Source organism: Thermothelomyces thermophilus, chromosome 1 (assembly GCF_000226095.1).
Source record: "Thermothelomyces thermophilus ATCC 42464 chromosome 1, complete sequence".
NCBI lineage: Eukaryota > Fungi > Ascomycota > Sordariomycetes > Sordariales > Chaetomiaceae > Thermothelomyces > Thermothelomyces thermophilus.
The window spans coordinates 4,395,040-4,411,975 of record NC_016472.1 but is presented as its reverse complement, the minus strand read 5'-3'; the positions used below and the strand labels follow the sequence as shown (position 1 = coordinate 4,411,975).

The window sequence follows — 16,936 nt, the reverse complement described above, 5'->3', positions numbered from 1 at the left end:
GGATGTCTTCAGCTGTCGGTACGTACCACCTTGCACATGCTTCCGTCTCCGTCCTTGGCTTGGCGCTCCAGCGCGCTTCGCATACGATGGTGCGTGGCTGGCCCGGTCGCTGTGGGAACCCATGTTTGTCTTGCTGCGTGGTCCAATCGCAGCTCGCAAATCCGCACTCGCAGCTGCCCATCTTCCACCTCGTCCAGCGGACGAGACTGGCCTCGAGCGGCTTGACTCACCTTTCCAACCCCCCCCCCCCCCCGGGGCGCCGTTCCATGTTTGGGTGCGGTCGTCTCCATCTGCCTGGCAACGTCATTGACTGCCTGGTGAAACAGAGTCAGATTGTAAACACGTCTCCACGAGGCTGCATAAATTGACTTACGATCGGGCCGACGAAGTTGCTGTCGCCAACCTATACACCATCCAATCTCTGCCACCGATCTTGCTCCATCTCAACGCCCATACCACATTGTAGAACACGCACACCTGTTTCAGACGCCAAAAGATCCTCCATGTTTGCCCGCGGCAGCGCCAAGGAGCGAAGCTCGCCCAGGAAGGTGACACCGCCGTCGCCTTCCTATATGTCGAGCGAACAATTCGGTACGGACGGCTCCGAACCCCTTCCCGAGAAACTCTAAGCCTGATGGCTTGTCCTGTTGCTGACGTAGTTCGCAGCGGCCTACCTTGCAGACCTTCGCAACAACCGCATCGCCAGGCCTGCGGGCGCCCGTCCCCCGCCGGCTTCTAAACGTGATGCTTCTGGCTTGACTACCAGCGGCGACCGGTCCTCCGTTGCAGGGCCTTCGTCATCAGTATCCTCCCTGCCTCAGATTTCCTCCCACCAGCGAGCTCAGTCAGACGCCGGCAGCATTCCGCCAGCCGCCAGCCGCCCGTCCCTCCCCCCCAGCATATCGTCTCACTCGCCTATCGCCCGCGGAAAGGATAACTACCGAGACCGTCCCGTGCAGCCCTTGAAGCCATCAGAAGTTGTCCCTAGTGCGACCTACATTGAGCGCGGCCAGAGATGGATGGAAAAGGAAGAGGCATCATCGTTACGCCGAGCCATGGAGGCGATGGATCTGAAAGACCGGTCCCGGCGAGGCAAAGGGGGGGACGACGAGAGCGACGAAGAACGGCGAATTTACAACGCGGCTCTGGATGAGGCGGCGGAATTGGTATGGCGGCACCAGAATCCGGGAAAGCTGCCGGAGCCTGGTGCGCCCTACAGATACCGGCCACACCTGCGCAAGAACAGCTACGCCCATGCCCGCGCCGCTAGTCTCGGGAGGTATGGAGCCGACGTCGCGCCAACTGACCTTGCTCGGGATCCTCTCTCGCGCTCTGTGTCCGGTAGTTCCACGGAGGCCGACAGCCCTGAGCCGGCTTCCGGCCGGGCCTCATTTGCCTCTTCTCGCCAGCCACCCAATACCGAACCTGGCAGTAACGCGGGGCAAGACGCTGCGGCACCAGCGGGTAGTGCTAAATCGTTAGGCGACATATCCTCCAACGGACCCCGTCCCCTTCCAGGACGGCGCTCTAGAAGCAGGCAAAAAGGGAGCATGAGCGGCGACTGCCAAGAGCCCTTCTCTGGCGACCAGATCTGGGAAGAGCCAGATAAAGAGACTTCGGATCCGCCCCGGGCTCCCTCATCCGACGACCTGGCCAATCCGCTGCGGCCAAAGCCAAAGGAACCTCTGAACAGGCTTCAGTTCCCCCGCAGGGGAGCTGATGGCTTGAAGATGGCTGCTTCCCCTCCTTCTTCACCTGAGAAGGTGGTCTCGAAATACGAGATACACCGGAATCCCCCGAGCCAGTCGCGGAATCCTCACTACACAATCAATCCTCCTGCTCCAGCTCAAGCAGCGCAGCGTGAAGACGTGCCTCGCAAGCATGGGATGGAGATCCGCAGCGAAGAAATTATACAGGCTACGAGTATGAAACTTAAGGACCGCAGTCCCAAGCTCCCCACCCCTTCAGCGGTTAGCGATAGTCCCGGTAGACCTATCGTAAGCTTTGATAAGAATTGGAAGCCCCAAGAGGAGGCTACTGACGGAAAGTCAGAAAAGTCAACAACCGGGCGGGGGAGCCCCAACCACTCGGGGTGCCTCGTCCCGGGCGGGGTCCGCCAGCAGCAGTCGCAGAGGCAAGAGCAAACGATCCCTGCTATCTCTGCTAGGGGCGGTAGTGCGGCTTCGGCGGCGGCCACGTCGACATCGCCGACGCGCCGCTCACAACCCCCTCCGCCTAGCATTCAAGTAGAGGGACCACCCGTCCCCGCGATTGCGGTCAGCGACCCTTCCTCGCCGTCCCCACCTGCCATCGTAGTCGAGCCCGAGGGGGCCGGCTCTGGCGGCCCCAATATCCCCGTGATTGTGGCCCCGGATGATGCTCCTGCAGACACGGCTGGTAGCTCCCGTCGCCCGCTTCCCACCCCGCAATCCGGGGCTCCTCGCGTCCGGCAGGCCGCGCGACCTCGCGCACCCTGGCCTCCCGTTTCCCGGCCGGCTGGTAGCCGGGCGACTGCTCGCTGCCACGAGTGCGGAGACGTCATCGAGGGGCGTTTCGTGTCGCTCGCCGGCATGTCGGAGCGGTTCCACCCCCAGTGCTTCACCTGCTATGCTTGTGGCACCTCGCTCGAGGCGCTCGAGATCTCACCCGAACCCGACAACCACCGCGCCGCGCGCCTCGACCGTATCGCCCGCCGTGCCGCTGGCGAGATACTCCCGGAGGAGCCTGGCCAGACGATGGCTGAGGACGGCGACGAGCGCCTCCGCTTCTACTGCCATCTCGACTGGCACGAGCTGTTTGCCCCCCGATGCAAGCACTGCAAGACGCCCATCATGGGCGAGCACGTGGTAGCCTTGGGTGCCCACTGGCACTTCGGCCACTTCTTCTGCGCCGAGTGCGGCGAACCGTTCGAAAAGGGCATGACGCATATCGAAAAGGACGGCTATGCGTGGTGCGTGTCCTGCCAGACGAAGCGCACCGAGAGGAGGGCGCCCAAGTGCCGCAAGTGTCGGACGGCCGTCATCGGCCAGTACGTTCGTGCCCTGGGCGGCGAGTGGCACGATGAGTGTTTCCGTTGTGCCACCTGCAACGGAAGCTTTGACGACGGCCAGATCTTCCCCATGGAAGGTCGTGGTGCCCCGGGCGAGACAGTGGTGCTCTGTACCAAGTGCATGGAGAAGGAATTGAAAGCATAAGGAGCTGATATCGATCGGCGGGTGATATCCGACGACGACTACGACGACGATGACGACGATGATGATGACGATGATTGCATTGTTGATGCATCTTTTGGCTTTGCATGCGGGCTTCATAGATGATGGCTATAGTTTGCTCAAATGTAGTTTATTGTGTCTGCGCCCTTTGGTCTACGCACAATGAGAGCCCATCTCGCTGGCGTTTCCATACCAAGGCTTGTGCCCGCTGGACCGGCCGTGAGAGGATTTCCATCACTCAAGAGCCTACAACCCGTTCATGGGACGAATGTGGAGTAACTTTTTCTGGCGTTGGGACCCGCGAAACAGGAGAGCGCCGAGTTCATCATCACGATACAACCGCGTTGGGCGGGAGAGTCGGCAAGAGAACGAAAGGGAGAATTCTAGATGACCTTTTTCTCCCAATGTGTCAGATTAACCGCCAAAAGATGCCCCAACCCTCCTTCTCCCTCCTGCGCGCACACACACACGCACGCACGCATGCGAGAACCCAGCGCCAAAACCTCCATGTTTTCTGTATGGCATCACGTTGGGTTGAATGCAGAACTCCGATATCCCTGTTTCGCCATCCCAATCCCGAAGCCAACCGCCCGGCATCAACGAGTGACCGCTAGATCCTTCACCATGTCCCCATAAAACTGTGTGTGCTCAGCAGCCGCCAACTTGCTCCTGGTGAACCTCCAAGGTGTCACCATCCTGCATCTCCAACTATTCCCGCCGCGCGCGCTCACGTCAGCACCCTTGCGCCTTGCCGCCGGGGGGGGATCTCGAGGGAACTAGGAGGACTCAGAACTCACAGTGTCGGGTGTGTCTGTCGGCTGCACACGTTGGCCCTCAAAGAGGAACCGGACCGAGGCGGGTGCCTTGCCTTGCCGCTCGCAGAAGGCCGTCATAAGCTTCTCCAGCTTAGTAGTGCGCTTGATCTTGAAAAAGACCTCGTTGTTGTTGTCGGTCACTTTGATGTTCAGGTGCTCGCTCGGGGCTGGCACCGTCTCAGGGTTGGGCGGCCGAGGGCTGCCGTTCTCCGCATTGTCGGCCATCGCGGCTGTTTGGGGGAGGGGAGGGAAGGTTTGGTCTCGCGACTGGACTTGTCTCTAGGGGAATCTCTGAGGCTTCGGCGATCAGCGGTCTCTGAAAGTTGCATCGATCGGTTAGTCTCCTGGTCGCGATGCGCGAAGAACGAAGGCGGGTACAAGTAGTGCCGGATGCCAGTGGTAGTACGCAAAGGGAAGACCTTGGAAGTTTGGAGTGGGCTGGTCGGCTGGGAGCATAAAAAAAAGTCCGCGATGAACTGACCTCAGCAGGAGCCACCTATGTGCTACGTTTCAAGAAACCCGCCTCTTTTGTTTGTTCCGAATAAAAAGAGAAAAATATGAAAGCGCGCTGCTATCCCTGCTGCGAGCTGTTTGGTCGGGCCTCTGGAGAACTCCGACTTCACGTCTGTCGGTCGTTGTTGCGGGATGGATGGTTGATATAGAGAACGCGGCGGGGTCGGTAGTTACCTAGCAGTGGCGGGGTTAGTTTCAACGAAGTCCCCACGGGCTGGGCAATCCAGAGGCTTCTTCTTCCTCCAGCATTCCGTTCCGGGCGGCAACTGGGAATGTACCAAAAGAAGCCGCAGACTTACCTTACCTACAAGGCATCGCGATTACAAGGTTTCATGCTCACACTCGTTGTAGATATGTAGTGATGCAAAAAAGGGTGCGTTAACGTCCGCGCATCAAAGGAAGAGACGGGCTGAACGTGAGATGGCAGACTCGCAGTCTCGCCGCACACACCACGATTGGATTAAACCTTTTGTAAATTCTGCTATCCATTCACTGCGCTCCTAGATTGCTCGGTGATATGTAAGAGCACCAAGTCCACCCTTCCGGCAACCTGGACAGTGCGGAGGCCCTTCGATCTCTGCCTAGTTGGTGGCACGGAATTGAGATAGGTCGTGTTCGCAGTGACCAGCTGCCCCTGCTGCTCTGGCAATCTGGCAAGCGATCTAACCCACACCTGGGCCTCTCCGGGCTCCCTGACATCATTTGTTCCTGGCTTCCTAGGAACGGTGGAGATGCAACTCTTCCCGCTCGACTAACTTGATCCCAGTTCGTGCTGAGAACAAAGACTCGAACAAGCAAGACAGTTTGGTGCGTCCCATCGCTCAAGCAAGCATTCATTCACCACAATGGTTAGTGTTACAGATGCATCATCTGGTCCTTTAATGGAGGCCACAAGACTGACACGCTTCTTGCTCTCTATAGGGGCTTGACCAAGATCTTCGTAGCAATCCTCCTTGCCATCCAAGAGCGGTTCGTTCAGCTACTCGAATTTCAGTGGTTCACATACTGACATGAGATGGCACGCCCTTTGTAGTGTGCGATTCAAGGTATGTCATGTGGTTTCTCTCGTCAGATCCCCGGGTGATTACACCTGCTCACTATCGTCCCAAGACTGCTTAACGAGAAACGCCTACAACGAGGCCAAGTGTGCCAGATTCGTCGATGCTCTTTACGAGTGCTGCCAGGTGTTCTACGAAAGGAATGGCGAAAAGGCAGTGACTGCTAGCTGTCCAAAACCAGACCTCTTGCGGTTGAAAATGGAGCAGAGGAGAAAGGGTATTCAGTAGACGGCAAGGGAATTGGGAATGTATCACTCGTCCAAATATGTCCACCTAAACGGCCCCAAAAGGCGTTAGGTAACCGGAGAGGAGGGTGCATATTTCCTCTAGGCTATCATTGAGCGCGCGAGAGGCCACGAGGGCCTGAGCAAGCAATGAAGGGCTTGCTCCGAGACTCTAATATGAATGCCATGGACATTGTGCAGAAGAAAGAAAAAGAAATCGTTTTTTTGGGGCTTCTCGACGACTTTTCAACGCAGGGAGCCGCTGGTGGGGCATTTCGGACCCACATAGCCTTTGGGTGGCTCGTGCTTCAATGGGTGCTCTGCACGGATTAAGGTTGCCAGCTGCCTGCAGCTCTTGGGTTCTCGGGATACCTGCCCGAATTTTTGAGCTGCACCTCCACTACGCGACCGCGTTGCTCGGGACTGTGACCAGGACTAGTGACGAGATTCGCCGAAAGGCCAGCTGCGATTCCGGCCGCAAACAACAACCCTGGAAGCGCCGCGGGCCTGATTCGTGGCAATTGGAAGCATCACAATCCGTCGTCACAGGATGCGATAGAGAAGCGGCCGATCGCAGTGCTCCACTCGGCCCTTCTCCAGGCCTCCGGGGCAACGAACAATCCAACGCCTAACATACATACATTGCGAGTCCATATCTTGTCCACCATCTCGACTAGCCGATATGGCACCGGCATTTGTTAGTACCTCTTTTCCGGTCGACCCTGCATAGGCGATCAATCATTGCTGATGTTGCTTTTCAAGGACTATCCCGCGTCCGAGAGCTCTCGCGCCAGCTCAGGAAGCCCAGCTCAACTGGAAGGTCAGCCGGATATTTTTCTGAATTGTCGACATGAAGCCCTGCGCGGTTTTCTGACATGCTAAACAGGGCCACTGAACGATGAGATTGCGGACCTCGAGACCACATACCAGGAGAGCGCCATTCGGGCAGGTGAGGAGGTCGACTATTTTGCCGCCCAGCTCGACCGTTACAACACCGGTTCGGCAGGGTCTGCAGCCGAAAAGCGCGCTCAAGTCTTCCGGCTCGTCGACTCTTACTACACATACACTCGCAGGAGGGCCGACCGATTACGCGAGCGCCAGCCACGGGAGCGATCGGTGCGGGGAGGAAGCTGGCAGAGGGGCGGTTCGACGGATATGGACATTGATGAAGTCGACAATGGCAACAATTCGCTCCCTTCTGAAGAGTTGCGCCGTGTGGAGGAGGAGGCGCAGACCTGGGACCTTCTCCGGCGGATCCTTCCTTTACGATACCGCGATCAGGCCGCGTTGCAACCAAGGAATGTGGACGACGTCTCGACAAGGAGTCGTAGGCAGTGGTGGAACGAATTCCTGATTTCCGACTCGGTTGCGCGAGAAAGAAAGGTTGTTTTGGAGTGGCTCCAGAGCGGCGCGAGCTACGGACCGCCTATCGACGAGGTTGTCAGCGAGCTGCAGCAGAACGCTGATAGAGGCGACATCCTGGCTCATGGCTGGCTTCATACTCGCCATAAAATCAAGCTGCAGAAAAGCGTCAACGGCTACCAGGGGGTGTTGGATCCCCATGACCCCGCTGCCGCCCAAGCACATCTTGGCTCCAATACACTGGTCACCCAACTAGATCCGGACGCTGTTACCCGGCAGGGCCGCAAGCTAGAGCCCCAGGACGAGTTCTTTGAGCGCGCTATCTGGCTTGGTTGCTTCGAGATGCTTCGCCGGGGTTGCTCCATGTCTGAGATTAGGGAGTGGTGCGCGGAAAGGACAGAGCTGTGGAGGGCTGCATCAATCGCCCCCCTGCCGCTTTCCAATCCAGAGGACGAGGAGCAGCCGGATTTTGAGCCGAGCTCACTGGTGCTGTGGAGGCGTATGTGCTTTGCCGCTTCCAGAGACGGGGGAACAGGCGAGTACGACAGGGCGGTCTACGGGTTACTGGCCGGCGACATTGCTAGTGTGGAGAAGGTGTGCAAGTCCTGGGATGACTTCCTATTTGCACATTACAACGCACTCCTCAGGACACAGTTCGACATGTACCTTGCCAAGCACGGCGGGGTTGCTGCCGCCAAAGCTGCCGAGCAATTTCCCTCCTTCAACGCAGTGCTCCACCACAGCGATCCGATGACGGTTAGCAAACGTCTCATCGCTTCTCTGGAGGCAGATTCAAGAACCAGGAAAGAGGCGCTGCGTGCCTCAAAGGCGCTGCAGGGCGCCATCGTGGCAAACGATGTCGACCGGCACTTGTTTCACCAAGGTATCGTGCTCTCGAGGCACGCAAACCAGAAGCAAAAGTCGAGACTGATTCATGAGGTGCCTCTCCCTACGCTGGAGACTTTCTGTCAAGACAAGTTCTTTGACCTGGCGGATCACCATGGCCTCCGGGTCTTGGCTCACGTTCTCATCATCATCTCCACCCTCGACCGTCTCGCCGGCTTCGCCGAGGAGAAAGGTGCGCTGCAGATCCGGCACCGGGCACAAGAGAACATCATTGCGGCGTACATCAGCTACCTCCGCCTTGCCAACCTGGAGGAACTGATCCCCCTATATTGCTCTAAACTTTACGGCGCCCGGCTGTACGAGACGCTGAGTCGGAATCTTATTCATATTGTTGACAACGACGCCCGGGGGCACCAGCTTACAATCATGAGGAAGCTCGGACTCGACCTGGCCGAGTTTGTGAAGCGTCAACCAGAAATCTACTTAGATGACGTTCAGGACAAGACGCTACGTTGTGAGGCCAAGGGGCGGTTCAAGATCCTCGAGGATGGACCAGCGACTCTCAAGTATGGTCGGCTCGTGAAACCAGATTTCTTTGGGGAAGACGCCGAGTTCGTTGACCAGGAGGACGACCTGATCATCCGCGCTATGGAGTGGCTCATGCTCGTTCCCGGCCAGTTCGTGGAAACATGCAACTATGCCATCCGGATTTACAAATATCTGCTGAGTACGTCGAAATGCCTGTTCAAGCCCTGCCATGAGAAGCATGCTAATCAGTTGCAGAGCGGACACGGCTACGCGCCGCACGCGCCTTCAGCGAACGGGTGCCCGGACGGGAGATCATTCTGGCTAAGTCGCCCATTCACGTGAGGGACGCGAGCGAGGATCCCGGTCCTGGCTGGTTTGAGGAGTTTGCCAACAGTGACTTTCCGGCCGAGTTTTTGGAGACATGTCAACTGAGCAAGGACAGGCTCATCACGCTTGTGCGGAATGTCTGGGAGCTCGAGTGTCTCGTACGCGCTCTGGACTCGATGGAGACTCTGTCGTCGTTGGCTGGACTCAGCAGGGAGTACGATTTCCACACCGCATCTCTTTGCGAATCATCCGCTGACGAATCCGGCTCCAGGGAAAACAGTACGTCCCGCGAGATGTGGCAGCACACCGGCCAAGAGGTTCGGTCAGCGAAGGCATGCATGCAACCGGTCCTGAAGAATTGGCTGCTGGTCTCGAACGAAGGTACGTGGTTCGATGGGGTCCCCTTCCTCTTGAGACATCCCTGGCTAATCGTGTGGCATTAGCGGACAAGGACTTTCAAGAACTCCGCGAGGCATATATTCCCGAGACAGTGCTGGCCTATATCAGCTGCTTGCATTTCGCCGGCACATCTCTTTCCCGGGACAATCTCCTGGAATGCATGGAGCTCGCGGCCGTGATTGCCGAGAAGGACTCAGATGTGGCCAAGGAGTTTCTGAGATGTGGCAGAATGAAGGAACTTGTTGAGGCCTTCGCTTCATGTAGCAAAGCACTGGCGATTTGGACGAGCGACAAGAAAGGATCGCAGACAAATTCGAAGAAAATCAGGGAATTGGGATGGTACGTGTTTGCTCACCAGTCCGTCGAAAAGTTCGAGCTAACACCGCCGCTACAGGTCGCGAGAATTGTGGTCAGTCAAGCCATGAGCAACGATGACTTCGGCGTCCCGGGTGGAAGTTGGGCTGGACTGGACAGTGACCAGGACTGGACGGTGCGTCCCCTTAGCAAGATGGGATCGCAAAGTCCGAATTGTGGATTGAAGGTAGCGGCCATTCCATTGGCTCTGCGACAGCTGGGGGACGTCGCAGATAATGCAACAACGGCGAGAACAATAGGCTTCGCGGTTCAATGAGTTCATTGAGCCAGCCGCTAGGGATGAACTATCTCATTGGGGGGAAAGAGGGGGGATATTAGGCGTTTTGTGGCTATGTTTCGCGGCGCCACGACCTGTAGAACAGGAGTGACCGGATGATCGGGGAGCTGATGTATGTATCCCTCGTTACAGGCGTCGAGAGTAGACAGATGATCCACGTTGAGGCGCATGCAAACGTGTCTTTGACGAGGTCTACACAAATTTGTAATCAATCAATCCAACCGGGGGGGGGGGGGGAGGAGAATGGGAATAAAATGGGCACAAAAGAATCCTGGCTAAAATCGGCCCCCTCTATCGTACACAGTACTTTGTAGAAGCAAGTATGTGCATACATACGGAATACTGCGCAGGACACTCACATGGCTCCACAAGGGCGGTCGCCGAGGTCTGTTGCGTATGTGCTGTGTATGCATCCGTCTAGATCCGAATGCGGGGCAAGTCCAGGGGTATGAGGGGAGCTTGCTTGTACATACACTAAGCAAACAGAACAAGGGGAAGAGGTCCCTTCCATTCTCCGCGACATATCAATGCCGACGTACCCACACACGCGGTTCAGCACCCAAGGAAACATGTCCGGACGGCAGCGTAAGGATGGCGACGGCGGCGAGGAGAGGCCGCCGTACGGCCAGTACCAGCTGGATCTATATGCTCAGGCCATGGTTGGTGGCAATAAGCCTGTCGTGACGACGGATCCAAACAAGCTTGAGCAGGCAGCGAGGCAGGCAATGAGCCCCGAGGCCTTCAACTATGTTTTTGGAGGTGCTGGCGAGCAGGCCACGATGCATGCAAACCGGCTGGCGTTTCGCCAGTGGAAGTTGATCCCGCGAATGCTGCGCCCAACCGTGCCGCGGGATCTCCGTGTTAAACTGTTCGGCAAGACCTACGGTGAGTTGCTGACGGGCTATGGCTTCCCGGAGTCCTTCGATCATGATCATAAAGCCTGACGGCCAGGGGTTATTTTTTCCTCCCTTCCCTCCAGACACCCCCCTACTCATGGCACCCGTGGGCGTGCAAGCAGCCTACCACCCCGACGGCGAGAAGGGGGTCGCGACGGCGTGCGCCTCGCTCGGCGTGCCCTTCATCTACAGCACGGCCGCCACCACGCCGCTCGAGGACGTCGCGGCGGCGGCAGACGCCTCCCTCGGGGCCTCCTCGTCGTCAGCAGGCGCGTCGCGGGCCCCGCGCTGGTTCCAGCTCTACTGGCCGCTCGACGACGCCATCACCGCCTCCCTCCTCGGCCGCGCCCGGGCCGCGGGCTGCGACGTGCTGGTAGTCACGCTCGACACATTCACCATGTCGTGGCGCCCGCTCGACCTCGACGCGGGCTACCTGCCGTTCGCCCGGGGCGAGGGCAACGCGCTCGGCTTCAGCGACCCCGTCTTCCGCCGGAAGTTTGCCGCCCACTTTGACGGGGACGCCGTCGAGGACAACGTCGCCATGGCCAGCCGCTTCTGGCTCGCCGAGGTCTTCTCCGGCCACGCGCACCGGTGGGAGGACCTGGCCACCCTGCGGCGGCTGTGGGGGGACGGGCCGATCGTCCTGAAGGGGATCCTGAGCGTGCAGGACGCCGAGATGGCGGCCAGGTACGGGGTCGACGGCATCGTCGTCTCCAACCACGGGGGGAGACAGATGGACGGGGCGGTGCCCAGCCTCGAGGTCCTGCCGGAGATTGTGGACGCTGTCGGGCATAGGTTGACCGTCCTGTTCGACTCGGGCATCCGGACCGGCGTGGACGTTCTGAAGGCTCTCGCGTTGGGCGCCAAGGCCGTCCTGGTCGGCCGTCCCGTGATATACGGCCTGGGCGCTGCCGGCACGGATGGCGCTCGCCACGTTCTGGCGGGGCTGCTGGCAGACGTCGACCAGTCTATGGGATTGGCCGGCGTGCAGAGAGTGTCCGAGCTGAACCGGAGCATCCTGAGAAGGATCAACTATGGCGGCGATGTCAAGTCATCGCTCTGACGGACAACGAAACGACTAACCAGTTGACCGCTTTGCTGTCTATGCTGCTTGTAATATATACATATATATATATATGTGTGTGTGTGTGTGTGTGTGTGTATGACACAAATCCCACCCTCGCTTGAAGGGATACACGTTTCGATCGCTCCCCCTCGACGCTGCCTTTTGCTGCAGTGAAAGCTGGCATTTATTTCTACACTGCTCAATCCGTCCTCGCCTCACTCAACGAACCGAAACACGTTGCTCATGAGGCATGGCTTTACGCGATATCGATATTGAGAATCTTGATGTCCTCCACAGGTCTTTCTTTGTATGTCTTAACATTCTCAATCCTGTGGATAACATCCAAGCCCTGCACGGCGCGGCCGAATATGGTGTGTTTGTTGTCAAGCCAGGGCTGTTTCCCCCCCGCCATGTCAGCTGAAGTTCAAGTCATCTGGGTAATGCAACACATACCGTTTTCTCGGTCGTGATAAAGAACTGGCTTCCGTTCGTGTTGGGCCCCGCATTCGCCATGCTGACGGTATACGGCTTGTCATGCTTCAAGCTGCTGAATTCATCCGGAAACTCCTTTCCCCAAATACTCTCGCCCCCTGTACCATCGCCCAAGGGGTCTCCACCCTGTATCATAAATTTGCGGATAACTCGGTGGAAGATGGTATTATTGTAGTAGCCACGCCTCGAGTGTGTCACAAAATTCTCGACGGCCAATGGTGCGGCATCGGGGAACAGCCGGATGTGGATGTCGCCATAGGTCGTGTGTATAATAGCTGCCGTCCCCGTCTCTTTCTTCTTCTTCTTTTCCTCGGCCTTCTTCTGGCCAAGGACGGTTGGTTTCTCATTCTGGACGTCTCTCGTCGCCTTCGAAATTTCCTCCTCGTTAGTGAACATGTAGAAGCGAACCTTGCCCACACCCGTAGCGACCAGGATCGGATCCCTCGCCTCCGACTCCTGCAGCAGCGGATTGTTTGACGCCGCCATCGCAACGGTTGTCACTCCCTTCTTCTGTGGCCGCCCCTGGTACAGCGCCACCGAGAGCGGCCGCAGCCCCTCGTCGCGTCCGTAGACCTTTACAACCCTGTTTGTGTATGTGTTGAGCACCTTCACTCCTAGATAGGACCCGTACAGAATGAAGTGTCCCGATTCATCAAAGATGACGTTGAACTTGTCGCGAAGCTCTGGCGACTCGATCAGGCGTTCCTGGGCCAGTCGGCGGCCGAATTCTACAGTATCCAGCTGCTGCAGCGCGGTTCCAGCCTGCTGCATTTCCTCCATCACCTGGAGCGATTCGTCATACGTCCGCTGGAGCTGGGCCGAGGCGAAGTCGAAGATGCGTATCTTGCGGTCGGGGAAGGACATAGTCGCAAACCGGCTCCCGTCGGGGGACAGAGTGAGCGACGCCGGCACGGATTTTGCCTTTTTGAACTCGAACAGGTTGGTCGAGCTCTTGTACTTGAATACATTGTCGGGCTTCTCGTAGGATCCACTCGGCCTCCAGTACTCGATCATGCCGCCCTCGTCCACCGAGATCACGCAGTCGTAGGGGTCGTTGAACGCCATCAAGGAGACGGGGCTGCGGTGCAGCCCGGTGATGGTGTGAACTGGCTGCAAGCTCTCCCCTCTACCATCGTATATGCGAATGCTCGGCTTAGCCTCGCTATCGGAAATGGCCAGGAGCGGCAGTGACGAGCCCTTCTTGTGCACCCAGCAGACGCAGCGCGGCACAAAGTCGAGCTGGAGGACGGCGAGGAGATCAAATGTGACGACATCGAAAAGCTTGACCGTCTTGTCAACCCCGGCTGTCGCAAAGCTCCGCCCATCCTGGCTGCAGGATACAGAGCGGATCTCGCCCTGATGCGCCTTGAACTCCTTGACGAACTCGATGCCCTCGGCCACCTTTTTCCAGAACTTCACGACGCCGTCGACCGACGTCGTGATCAAAAAGTCGGTTAAGGGGGTCATGGTGAGGTAGGCCAGCTGCTCCTTGTGCATCAGGGACTTCAAATACCGCGTCGACTTGGGGAGGGCCGAGATGTACAACTTTTCGTACGGGAGAACGCGCCGCTTCTTCTTGGGAGCCTCCGAGGGCAGCTGCGGCCCCATATCATCGTCAGAGGAGCTGTCTGCATCGCGCGTGTCAGAAACCAAGTGCCCATTCGCATCCGCATCGGAGAGGAGGTAAAGCGGCCCGGGACGGGATGGCGCTGTGGCGTACCTGAGCCATCATCGCCGGTGAAGTCGGCATGGCTTCGCTTGTTGGACTTGACGTCGTCCTCTTGAGTATTCTCGGCCATGATATCGCTGAGAGAAGCCGTCTCTCTGCTTCCGCAAACGAATGGTTTCTTTGTTCCGCTTTTGAATGCTAGTATTGCGAGCCTGCAAGTCGCAAAACAGCTGTCGGCGTTCGGGGGGGGTTCTGGGCCAGTCTCCCACTTCTCCAAATCGGGGAGAGCTGCTGTTCAGCGCGGCAAGTGGGTCCTGAAATGGGCACCTTGCTCGCTTAGCCCCACCAAGCCGGGACAAGGGTATTCGAGCCCAGGGTGGCCAGCTTCGAACATGAATGACATGAGTGTGCAAAATATCAATCCCAAACGTGCCCAGATGTAGCCGTAACAACGGGCCACAGAAAGAAGGGGAAGAGAAAGATGCTTAGGGATCGCATGCTCTATGAACGGATTTCGGTCGTTCCTTGGTGTTTCTTCTCATCTTCGAGCATCAAGTCAAGGTGCGAAAGTCCTGTTTGGACACGTAAGTTCTTGATCTGCCATCGGCAAGCACACTGGCATCTTCAGACTAGTGATATAACTAGCGTTTAGGAAGGCTCCAATTGGCATTCGCTACCTGACATCATGTTGTTCTACGTGTACTTAATAGTGAGACACCGAAGAAGAGAAGGCTACATGTGACGTTGGACCTACTCTTCAATGTATGTATGTGCGGATTCAACATTGCGTGGTGTTGGAGCCAAGCCCGAACTCAGCCCCGCCGTCTCGACGGAGACTGTCCAACAAGCCCGGTTTCTCAAGACAGTTTGGCTCACGCCAACGGCACGAGCTACTTACAGGTCAAACGGAGAAGGCTGCTCTCTAACGCTCATCATCTTGACTATTGGTTAGATTTGTTGAGTGACACAGATATACGAATTAGATCCCCGGCATCCTTTTGGAGTCGGTCACCGAACTTGCAGGGCTGTTTTCAGCAATGGTACCTAGTTACCCCACATTGAGTCATGCCTTCATGGTTGGCCCTCAAAACTTGATTGAACTCGCGGATTTCACCCACCCTCGGCGAAAAAAAAAAGTTCCTGCGTCTATCGTTTACAAAGAATCCTTTAAACCGGCAACCCTCTAGTAGGTTTGAACGCCCGGATTCCCAGAGTTCCCCAGTTGGATCGCGCCAGCCTCCGGCAGAGACCCAAGAGCCGCCATCATGTCGGTATGTTCTCGTCCACGAAGCTCCAGTCGAGCCATGCACTGGTGAGGCCACCCCCGCTCACTGAATCACAGTCGTTCTACATCGAGAACAAGAATGTGGGCAACAAGACCGAGAGCGAAGATTGGAGGAGTATGAGCTCAATTGGCAGCCTGTGCAACCCCAACGTGCGCTGACAATACCGGCAGTTCGCGGCTACAATCCTTTGACGCCTCCTGGTCTGCTCCAGCACGAGATCCCCCAGAGCCCCCAATCGAAGAAGACTGTTCTTGAAGGGCGTGAGGAGGCCGTTGCCATCGTCAATGGGACCGACGAGAAACAGAGGCTGTTGGTTGTTATTGGGCCCTGCTCGATCCACGACCCAAAGGCCGCGCTCGAGTATTGCGACTTGCTACTCAAAGAGAAGGAGAAGCACAAGGATGAGCTGCTGATCGTCATGCGCTCTTACCTCGAGAAGCCGCGCACAACGGTTGGATGGAAGGGCCTGATCAACGACCCAGATCTCGACAACAGCTTCAACATCAACAAGGGTTTGCGGCTGAGCAGACAGCTGTTCGTCGACTTGACCTCCCGGGGCATGCCTATCGCCAGCGAGATGCTCGACACAATCAGCCCACAGTTTCTGGCCGATCTGCTCAGTCTCGGTGCCGTTGGCGCCAGGACAACCGAGAGCCAGCTTCACCGTGAGCTGGCTAGCGGCTTGAGCTTCCCTGTTGGCTTCAAGAACGGCACTGATGGTAGTCTCACGGTTGCCGTCGATGCCATCGGCGCGGTCAGGCATCCCCATCACTTCCTCTCGGTCACCAAGCCTGGTGTAGTCGCCATTGTTGGCACCGTCGGGAACGAGGACTGTTTCGTCATCCTGCGTGGCGGCACTCGAGGCACCAACTACGACGCCCAGAGTATCGCAGAGGCCAAGGCTGCGTTGCAAAAAGCAGGACTGCGACAACGGCTCATGGTGGACTGCAGTCACGGCAACTCCCTCAAGAACCACAAGAACCAGCCCAAGGTCGCTGCCGCGCTTGCTGAACAGATTGAGAAGGGTGAGGATGGCATCATGGGTGTCATGATCGAGAGCCACATTAACGAGGGTGAGTCTTCGCCGGTGATGTCCCATCAGTGTTACCTTCTGACACAGGCTCGTAGGCAACCAAAAAGTCCCTCCGGAGGGCAAAGAAGGTCTCAAGTACGGCGTCAGCATCACCGACGCTTGCATTGGCTGGGAGGACACAGTCCAGGTCCTCAATGTCTTAGCCAATGCCGTGAAGAAGAGGAGGGAGGTGCTGAGCCAGAACGGCAGCGCCTAAGCCATGAAAAGGGTTGTGAGGTGATGGTCGATTTTATATACATTTGTGGTCATCCTTCCTTTTTGAATTGGGCGTTTTGCGGTCATTTAAGAGTTCGGGTTCGGCAAGACGGGAATTCAAGATTTAGCGGGTTCAACACTGGTAGCGGTATCGAACCTTGACCAGTGATTGTTGCACTTCAGGATCCGCCGATGCGCTGTTGACTTAATAGAAGTGATGATGTCCAGAAAACTGTTCGAGCTTTCCTGGGATGAGAAGAGCGCAACGACACCAAGTTGGGGGGATCTGGTGGATCAGGATTG

The 16,936-nt window shown here is 57.3% G+C and overlaps 7 protein-coding genes across 7 annotated transcripts; 5 read left to right on the top strand and 2 right to left on the bottom strand.

Annotated features, from left to right (window-relative positions):
* The first annotated feature begins 257 nt into the window (after positions 1 to 257).
* On the top strand, positions 258 to 3,464 carry MYCTH_2296469 (uncharacterized protein). Its single transcript, XM_003659385.1, has 2 exons — positions 258 to 591; positions 667 to 3,464. Exons 1-2 carry the CDS (start codon positions 504 to 506, stop codon positions 3,192 to 3,194), a joined length of 2,616 nt encoding a protein of 871 aa, XP_003659433.1. The 5' UTR covers positions 258 to 503; the 3' UTR covers positions 3,195 to 3,464.
* Positions 3,465 to 3,854: 390 nt separating this feature from the next.
* MYCTH_2296465 (uncharacterized protein) lies at positions 3,855 to 4,716 on the bottom strand. Its single transcript, XM_003659384.1, has 3 exons — positions 4,509 to 4,716; positions 4,010 to 4,343; positions 3,855 to 3,920 (listed from the first exon to the last, which is right to left on the bottom strand). Exons 2-3 carry the CDS (start codon positions 4,250 to 4,252, stop codon positions 3,861 to 3,863), a joined length of 303 nt encoding a protein of 100 aa, XP_003659432.1. The 5' UTR covers positions 4,253 to 4,343; positions 4,509 to 4,716; the 3' UTR covers positions 3,855 to 3,860.
* Positions 4,717 to 5,535: 819 nt separating this feature from the next.
* Positions 5,536 to 6,077, top strand: MYCTH_2296462 (uncharacterized protein). The gene has a single exon (XM_003659383.1). It carries the CDS (start codon positions 5,551 to 5,553, stop codon positions 5,824 to 5,826), a length of 276 nt encoding a protein of 91 aa, XP_003659431.1. The 5' UTR covers positions 5,536 to 5,550; the 3' UTR covers positions 5,827 to 6,077.
* Positions 6,078 to 6,203: 126 nt separating this feature from the next.
* Positions 6,204 to 9,870, top strand: MYCTH_2296460 (uncharacterized protein). The gene is made up of 7 exons (XM_003659382.1): positions 6,204 to 6,519; positions 6,585 to 6,642; positions 6,709 to 8,757; positions 8,814 to 9,099; positions 9,157 to 9,266; positions 9,329 to 9,623; positions 9,679 to 9,870. The coding sequence occupies exons 1-7, from the start codon at positions 6,505 to 6,507 to the stop codon at positions 9,707 to 9,709; spliced, it is 2,844 nt and encodes a 947-aa protein (XP_003659430.1). The 5' UTR covers positions 6,204 to 6,504; the 3' UTR covers positions 9,710 to 9,870.
* Positions 9,871 to 10,505: 635 nt separating this feature from the next.
* On the top strand, positions 10,506 to 11,966 carry MYCTH_2137000 (uncharacterized protein; the record flags this gene model as incomplete). The annotated part of the gene is made up of 2 exons (XM_003659381.1): positions 10,506 to 10,821; positions 10,916 to 11,966. 2 exons carry the CDS (start codon positions 10,506 to 10,508, stop codon positions 11,893 to 11,895), a joined length of 1,296 nt encoding a protein of 431 aa, XP_003659429.1. The 3' UTR covers positions 11,896 to 11,966.
* A 58-nt stretch (positions 11,967 to 12,024) lies between these two features.
* On the bottom strand, positions 12,025 to 14,364 carry MYCTH_2296456 (uncharacterized protein). Its single transcript, XM_003659380.1, has 3 exons — positions 14,111 to 14,364; positions 12,352 to 14,018; positions 12,025 to 12,292 (listed from the first exon to the last, which is right to left on the bottom strand). Exons 1-3 carry the CDS (start codon positions 14,187 to 14,189, stop codon positions 12,155 to 12,157), a joined length of 1,884 nt encoding a protein of 627 aa, XP_003659428.1. The 5' UTR covers positions 14,190 to 14,364; the 3' UTR covers positions 12,025 to 12,154.
* Positions 14,365 to 15,172: 808 nt separating this feature from the next.
* On the top strand, positions 15,173 to 16,861 carry MYCTH_2075999 (uncharacterized protein). The gene is made up of 4 exons (XM_003659379.1): positions 15,173 to 15,330; positions 15,402 to 15,459; positions 15,516 to 16,418; positions 16,474 to 16,861. The coding sequence occupies exons 1-4, from the start codon at positions 15,325 to 15,327 to the stop codon at positions 16,632 to 16,634; spliced, it is 1,128 nt and encodes a 375-aa protein (XP_003659427.1). The 5' UTR covers positions 15,173 to 15,324; the 3' UTR covers positions 16,635 to 16,861.
* Positions 16,862 to 16,936: the final 75 nt, after the last annotated feature.